The 8407-nt window shown below is 58.5% G+C and overlaps 1 protein-coding gene across 5 annotated transcripts in view; it reads right to left on the reverse strand.

The window, feature by feature from the left end:
- The window catches only part of CROCC (ciliary rootlet coiled-coil, rootletin), a 61541-nt gene that overhangs the window by 42143 nt on the left and 10991 nt on the right, over positions 1-8407 (reverse strand). For 4 of the 5 annotated variants that reach the window (XM_049617988.1, XM_049617987.1, XM_049617985.1 and 1 more), the window contains exons 2-3: positions 2694-2835; positions 1337-1491 (exon numbers count right to left, since the gene is read on the reverse strand). In XM_049617988.1, the coding sequence (XP_049473945.1) occupies positions 1337-1471 (135 nt within the window). In that variant the 5' untranslated portion in view covers positions 1472-1491; positions 2694-2835. Of the gene's footprint in view, positions 1-1336; positions 1492-2693; positions 2836-3413; positions 3628-8407 lie in introns of those variants that run through there. The other variant, XM_049617989.1, reaches the window with a different exon arrangement.

The following is an 8407-nucleotide window of genomic DNA, read 5'->3' on the forward strand; positions in this document are numbered from 1 at the left end:
GGGCCAGCTCACCCACCACACCTCCTGAAAACTCTGGGAAAAGTAGCTCTACACTGTCCCCGGAGCTGGGGCCACTACGGGCCCCCCACCCTGTTCCTCTGCATGTCCCAACACGTCGGGAGCCTGTCCAGGCAAGCAAATACCAGGACACTGGCGGACCTCACAACCACAGGCACAAACACATATCCCTCTTCCCAAAAGGAGTATGCATGCCCCCGCGTGGACAGGCCCAGCCCAGGGGTCCTCAGCTAACCTGTCTCTGCCTCCCGCACAGGGCGTTCTGGGCCAGCCTCAGTCTCTGGGCTCCAGTCTCTTTGTTACATCCAGAGGATCATGTCCGAGGTCCTTCCAGCTTTCCAACTGCCCCCTGGAACTCCCAGCCCAGTCGTCTCTTCCTACACCCAGAAAACAAACCTGCAATGCACATCTGGGGCTGGGGGTAGAGAGACCTAGCCTTCACCGGCTGTGGGACCCCAAGCACGGTGCTCTCCCTCTTAGAGCCTGTTAGTTCCTCTGCTACACAAGCAGCATCATGGTCCCAAGCTTGGTGCATCAAACGTAAAGCACCCAGTAAGTGCCTGGCACACAGTAAGCACTCCATAAACAGTAGCTACGATTATGACTGTTATTACAACCCACACATCTCCCATCTAGATAGACACTCCTTCCCCCGTGCAACTCTCTCCCGAACTTGCAGCCATCAACTCCCTAGCGTCACCTCACAAGACTGGGGGCCCAAAGGAGACAGTGCTCCCGGCCCTGGCCCACAGTGACCCCCTGCCCCGGGAGCCCCACAAGCCTGCAGCACAAGCCTGGGGAATGCGAATCCTGTCTGGACTTGGAGGCAAGCCTGGATTCTCTTTCCTTTCTTTGCTGGTCCTCAATCCCACGGGGGGTGGCAACAAGTCTGTGGTGGCCCCAGAAGGCCTGCAGAATGCTGCCTGGGCCCCCTCCACCTGCCTGCCTCCGTGTTCAGCCGCCGCTGGGTGGGCCCCAAGAGCCCCACCCATGGGAGCACAGAGAGACGTCCAGACACTTGAGGGGTGGCAGGGGTCTCTAGGGGTCTTACTCTCTGTGCTCCCACCCCCGGTGTCACCCCTGGTGACAGGTACTCTCAAGCCCACATCATACTAGCCTCCCCAAGACAGAAAACAAACTGGGAGAGCACAGTGATTTTCTCGAGGCCACTCGCGTCGGCAGGGCCACAATCTACACCCGGCCCAGCCGGACCCCAGGCCCACCTTCGGCCCGGGGCACAGGCCTGGCCTGGCTGTCTCCCTGCCCTCGCATCAGGGGAGCACGGTGGCCCAGCTCTCGGCCCCCAGGCAGCACCCACCCTCTCGCTGACCGCGTTGTACTTGATGGCCAGCTCGTCACGCTCCGCCCGGCTCTGGGCCAGCAGGTCCTCCACGCGGGACAGCTCCTGCTGCAGCAGCTGGTTTTCCTCCTGCAGCGACAGCACTGATGCCATCTCCGCGGCCGGCAGCGGGGCTGGAGAGGGACAGCAGGCACATGGTTGGCTTCCTTCCCCCCCGCCCCCCCAGGTCCACACCCTCCCACAATAGGTGCTCTACAAACATCACTGGGCAGGAAGAGGGACTGGGCCCCTGAGAGAGGACGTCAGCACCAGAGCACGCAAACAGAGATAAGAACAGGAAGGTGGGCAAAGAGACAGGCCTAGGGCTAGACTCAGAGCGGACCCAAACACCGCTGAAGGGTGGCCCCAGCGGGCCCAGAACGTGCTGGAGGGAGGCTCCGTCCAGCAATTCTAGCTCCTTCTTTCTCCAAATATTACTCTTCTCTGGGCCTCAGTTTTGCTGATCTGTAACCTGGGTGGAATTGGTAAACAGGAGACCAGGAAGACCTCACTTAAGGGAAGGGCTTCATGTAACCTCTGAAGCCAGGGCTTCAGATAGTATAGGTCATGTTGGGAGGAGGAGGAGGAGGAAGAGGAAGAGGGGGAAAAAGGGAGAAGTCGAAGTGTCCCCCCGTCCTGTGGGCTCCCCTTCCATCCCAGGAGAACTGGATACACACCACAGGTCTCCAGGCTCTTTCAGCCTGAGGTGAGGGTTCTCTAAGTCTCTCCTTGCCTGGGGCTCCCAGGGGCCCCAACACCCCTGGTCGTCCCAAAGAGGTTGGACAAGGACTGTGGCGGAGCCCCAGAATCACCACCAAGGAGAGCTGCCCACACGCCAGCTGTAACTGAGTGTGCCCCCCCAGACTCTCAAACCACACAGGAGGTTGTGGACGGCACCCAGCAGGAGGAACAGCGGCCCATCAGCCTCTCTGCCCTGCTGGGGAATGGACAGGACCATCCCTGGGACTTCTGCAGAGCCCTGAGCTAAACTGAGCTGTCCTCCCCCTGTAATCTGGGGTTCAGCCAAGCTCACACCCTCCCTGGGAGAGAACGTGGTGTTTGGGTCTAAGTCTCTGCTGTGGGCTGCGGGTGGGGGTGCTCATCCCCACGGTCTCGCAGCGTCACATGGAGAACGACTCTGGGCAAACTATACCTCTGAGCCTCCATTTCCCCATCTGTAAAATGGGTCCCTCCATCACAGGGTTGTGCCCGCCTCGCAGTGAGCATTTGAGAAATGGAAGCTGCGGTCATTCCTGTCATTACGGCCGTGGAAGAGGGGGACGTGAGAAGGGGTGAGGTGCAGGCAGTGTCTGTGGGGGCGAATGAAGAGGGGCACCTTGGTTCTCAGGCTGGGAGAGGTTGCGGGTGATGATCTCCCTGATGCGGGCAGGTAGGCAGGCGAGCTGAGAGTCCTGGGCAGGGTCCTGCTCGCTCAGGCCCTTCTCCCGGCCTGCCCTCAGGACGCTGCTCTCCAGGGTCTGTGGGGGGGGGAGAGAGAGAGTGTGAAGGGGACCGGGGGCCCTGGTCTCCCTGGCCTGGATGGGAGAGGAACAAAGTCCTGCTGCCCAAGATGTGGGGGCCTGTGAGACCCTCAGGAAGCCCCCATGCGGAGGGAAGCCTGGGAGCTACAATGGAAAAACGCCCCTCGGGAGGGCACGCTTCAGTGCCTCCTGCCCCGGGAAGGAGGCCCCATGGAGGGCCAGAGAAGCGAACCAAACTGCATGGCTCACTCACAAAACCCATCGGGGCAGCACAGGGCTGGGGGCTCCAGTCCAGCTCCAACCCCACTGTGCTAGCAGATGTCACCTCAACCCTTAAATCTGGGAGCAGGGATCCCCTTTTCCCACAGGGCCCTGGGATAAGGGGGCCAAAGCAGTTTTGCTCTGAGCACCTCTGTACCCCCAGTCTGGCTGGGAGTTGCAAGCTGGGGCCCCCGTGCACCCTACCACCCACCCCTCCCACCCCATGACCCCAAGATGTACCTACCACTCATCCATTCCTGCTAGACCCATGCTCCCCTGCCCCGGACAGGGTGGGCACAGTCCTCGGGACCCACCTGGATAACCGTCTCCAGTGCCAGCTGGGCCTCCACCGATTCCTCCAGCCCCAAGCTCATGGAGGGGGAAGCTGTGGGCACCCCCCTCCAGGCCCTTCTCCAGGGCCCCAGAGACTAGCTCAGCTCTCCCACCCCACAGCCAGACCGCTGTGCTGAGCACAGGGCAGATTAGGCTTAAATCCGGCGGTGCCCCCCATGTGACCACCGAGGTGGGAGGGGGGAGGGAGGGGGAGGGGCTGGGGAAGGAGAAGAGGGGAGGGAAGAGAAGAAAGGGGAGGGATGAAGAGGGGGAGGGGAGGAAAGGGGGAAGAGGGGGGGGAGAAAGGGAAAGGCTGGAGAGAGGGAGGAGGAGGGACCTGAAGATGGGGGGGGGGTCCCCCCAACACACACACACACACACACACACACACACACACACACACACACACAGTCCACCCTCCTCAGCTGCTGGGTCCTAGAGCCCTCCAAGCCTAGGGGGCGGGGTCAGCATCAGGAGGCGGGAAAGGCTAGTCTTTTGAGACCTCCTTTGCTGACCCAGATGGGGATCACGTGACTTGCTAAGAATGTATTCAAAGGGTGCTGGGATGACGTTTTCCCACATCGGGTTCGGGGCAAAGATCGCAGGCTGTGGAATCGCCCACACCCCTTTGCCTCCATTCCCCCCTCTCCCCCCCCCGCCCCCCCCCCCCCCCCCCACAGGCTGTGTGCCTCTGGGAAAGGAACTTTGCCTCTCTGAGCCTCACTGTCCTCTTGTAAGACGCGGATAATATCGGCTTCGATCTCATGGAGTTGTCTGGGAATTTAAACAAAAAACTGGGGTGTGCACAAAGAGTGTGTGACTCCGGCTCATACTAAGTATTTGATAAATATCGATTTCATTCCTTTGAAAATCCCAAATGTACAGTCCCTGTACCCCACGGCCAGAGGTCCACCCACCGCCTCCCACGGTTCCTGCCCTGTGGCAAGGAAGCTGCCTGCTGCAGTTCGGCCCGAAACTCCGGACTGAGCGGCAGATCTGGGGTCACATGGGAGTCCCAGCTCTGCCCCTCGTTGGCAGTATGACCTCGGACAAGGTACCTCTCTGAGCCTCAGTTTCCTCATCTCTAAAATGGGACTGAAAGACCTACTACGCAGAGTCACTGAGGATCGGGTGGGTTGAAAAGTATAAGGAGGTTAGAACCACATCGGGCACATAGCCAGCAAGGAGAGCCAGCAGTGGTGGGTCTTGTTTGCATGAGCATCACTCCTGCTACCTATGGGCCCCTCCGCCTCAGGGTGCCCTCTGCTCTACACGCCATGTCCCACAGGAGTCATATTCGCATTATCTCATTAAATCCTCAACTCAACCCATTTCCCGATGAGAAAACCAAGGCTTAGAGAACTTAGGGCTCGTACCTGTTCAAAGTGACCCGCCACAGGGAAGCGGGAAGCCCAAAGCTCATGCCACTTGGCCCAGGCAGCCTCCCAATAAGTGCCCAAAGGCCAGGCATTTTCCCTTGAAGACTCTACCCCTGTGTCTAGGTCAGACCCAGGAATGCAGCAGGAACTGCAGAAATGCACATCAGTCAGGCTGGACCCCTCGCCCTCAACTAGGAGATCCGTTCTGCAAATGGAAAACCAGGAAACAGGGCACGCCAGGCCAAGAGATAAGCGCCACCGAGTTGCTGTGGCAACCAAGGCCAAATTTAGGCAAAAGTGAACTTGGCCAGGGGCAGAGAGCTGTCGCTACCAAACTCCGAGACTCCCGTTTTCCCACCTCCAGACACCCTCCAGAAATCCCCTCCAGAGGCTGCACACCCAGAACCAGAGCAGGGGGCAGGCCACAGACACCCCTAGGCCAGGATCTCTGCCCCTGCTTGCCCGGCTTGGCAGAGAGGGAGCCCCAGATGTGCCTGATGAACTGAACGGAATTATTCTGTGCCTTCCCCCTAGCCAGTGCCCTAAGGGATAAGGAGAAGGGAGCAGGATGCCAGAACCCTGGGCACCGGAGGCCGCCTCGGCCCAGAGTTCTCCCCCTAGAGTCTGACTGGGTTCTCTAGATCCCAAGAAATCACATCTAAATCCTGTGTGTACATGTCACTCTCCAATGTCCACAGCTTCCAATTCTCAAGACAACGAATTCCTCATTGGAAAAGTCTGGATGTTATAGCTTCGGCATCCAACTGCAATCTGGGCTATGCCTCCCCGCCAGCTGTGCGAGCTGAGCAGTGACTTTGCCTCTCTGAGCCTCAGTTTCCTTATCTGTAAAATGGGGTGATAATGGCACCTGCTTCTATCATGAGGCTTCAGTGAGGTGATCCACGCTTAGCTGTGCGCTTGGATACGGTGTGGCAGACGCTTCCGTGTGTTGAGCAAAACGTATTTCCGATTCTTCTCCGGAAATGGGACTCCCTTGCAGTCAGCTACGGCCATGTGATCACATTCCGGCCAGGAGAATTAAGATAAAAAGAACGCAGACCTGGCCCATGCAATAGCTCTCATGAGGAAATGCTTGTCTCCTTCCTTGTCCACCAACAGGAAGGCAATCGTGCTGAGGCCCTAGGGGACGCCAGAGCCACATGCTGGGAGGGTCTGGGTCTGTGAGTCACCACGGAGAAAGCCAAACACCACGGGGAAAGCCAAACACCCAACAGGACTTTTCATGAATGAGAAATAAGCTTCTGTTAAGCCTCTGAGATTTCAGAGTTTTGCTGTCACGTCAGCTGCCATTACCCTAATGATGACACATGCTGTTAAATAGTGGATAGTGTTGGGTCTTATTACCGTTATCATTACCGCCACTGATATTATTGGCTCGTCCCAGGACCCAGTCTAGAACCTTGTTGCCTGGCACACGGTAGCATGCCATGACAAGACTAAGGCTCAGTGAAGTTAAATAACTTGCTCAAAGTTACCCAGTAGGAACAGCTGAAGCCACATGTGAGACCCAGGCAGGCCTGGTTCCGGAGTTTTGAACAATAACAGCAATGGCTACTATGTGCCAGCCACCAGCCTAGGTCTCTGACGTGTGTCACATAAGCCACTGCCACCTTTTTGCCTGCCATCTTTTGCCTGCACTGGGTCTCCCTGCCTCTCCTCTCGTCCCTCCATTCCAGTCTATTCTTTAAGTTTATTTATTTATTTTTGAGAGAGAGCGTGAGAGCGAGCACAAGAGAGCAGGGGAGAGAGAGAGGAAGAGAAAGAGAATCTCAAGCAGGCTCCCAACCATCAGCACAGAGCCCAATGCAGGGCTGGAACTCACAAACCGAGAGATCGTGACCTGAGCCGAAATCAAGAGTCGGACGCTCAGCCGATCGAGCCACCCAGGCGCCCCAATTCCAGCCTATTCTCACACAGTAGAGACCACATCCCTCTTCTGTTCAGTCCCACCCCTCCCCCAACACACACACGGCTTCCTATCACACTCAAAATTAAATAACAAAATTCAAGGTCCTGCCACAGCATTCGAGGCTTACCCGATCTGGGCCCTGGTCCACTTCCCCCACCTCATCATCCCCTTCTCTCTTGCCCCTGCTCATCCCACTCCAGCCACGCTGGCTTCCTTGAGTCTCAGCCATACGTATCAGGCATGCTCCCACCTCAGGACCGTTGCACCTGCCATTTTCCCTGCCTGCAATCCCTCTTTTACATGACTGGCTACTGCTTGTCAGCCAGATCTTGCCTCAAAAATATCACCTTCTGAAAGGGCTAATCCTGACATGAAGCTAAAGTGGTCCCTGCCGGTAGTCATTCACCATTTTCTCTAACATGTATGTGGTCTACCTCCTCCAAGGACAGGGATCAAGCTGGCCTTGTTCTCTGCTACCTCCGCAGTGCCTAAGGTCCTGGGCTCCATGAACAGCTGTTGAATGAATGAATGCATGCACGCAAAGAAACAATAATACAGGAAACTAATGAAAACATTTGAAAAAGAAACAGTCCCCCTGAACTTTGGTGGGGGGGTCACATAGGGCAAGTCCTGGCCATATGATGTCACCCACAGACTGGAATTCCAGGCGGACCCCAGGGAACACATATCCAGCACCTGCTGTGTCCCTGGAGCTCAGGGTAAAAACCCGACAGTGTCCCCAACATGGGACTGAGTGGGAAGGGTGCCTAGTGTCCAAGGGCTGACCCTCATCCCCAGGGCTTGAGAGAAAGCCTGGGGGAGTCCTCTCCCTGAGCGAAGTCAGGCAAACCCTCAAGATCCAGGGGTTCCGACTCCTGAGGTCTTTCCTGAACCCTGCTAAGGAGCCCGCCGGCCTGGCTATACAGCCTCGGGTCTGCTGCTAACACAGGACTTGTTTATTTATCGAGCACCTGCTGTGAGCTCAGCTAAGGAAAATAGCAAATCTCGGATGAAAACAGAAAGGTACCCTCATGGGCCCTCCCCCACGGTGTCCCAAGCTCCCAGACACGACCCAGCCCCAGAGGGAGCTGGCCTCTCGGGTTTGCATTAAAATCCGGAGCGAACCCGTTCAAAACGCCAACCCCAGGCCCCATGTTGAGAAACCCAAGGAGGGCCCAAATCCCTGCACAGGCCGTGCCATCGTGGGCAACCCTATTGACCGCTCCGGGCCTCGGTTTCCTTATCGGTAAAATGGGGCTACTTTGCGTTTTGCCGATCGCAGCGAGGGTGAAACGCCCTCCCGCGCGAGGAGGGCAGGGACGCTGCTGGGCCCACAGGAAGCCGCAGCCCGGGAGCCGCTGTTAGTGGCGACGGTCGGGAAGGGCCTCCCGCGGCGGCCCGGCCGGCGGAACGACGGGACCCGGGACGGGGGCGCCCCTCGGGGCCTCAGAACGCCGAGCCCCGCAGGCCGCCGCCGCCGCCGCGCCCGGCCCCTGGCCCCCCAGAGTCCCGGCAGGGCTTGGAGCCGGGGACAGACAGGGCGCGTGCCCTGCCGGGGGGTGCGGGAACGCGGCGAGGGCGCGGGGTTTCTCCCGGGCCCGGGGACGCCGGCTCCGGCCCGCCCCCTGGCGCGCGCCCGCCTTCCCGCCCGCGCGCGCCGCCACCT

This window comes from Panthera uncia (assembly GCF_023721935.1).
Source record: "Panthera uncia isolate 11264 chromosome C1 unlocalized genomic scaffold, Puncia_PCG_1.0 HiC_scaffold_4, whole genome shotgun sequence".
In the NCBI taxonomy this organism is placed as follows: domain Eukaryota; kingdom Metazoa; phylum Chordata; class Mammalia; order Carnivora; family Felidae; genus Panthera; species Panthera uncia.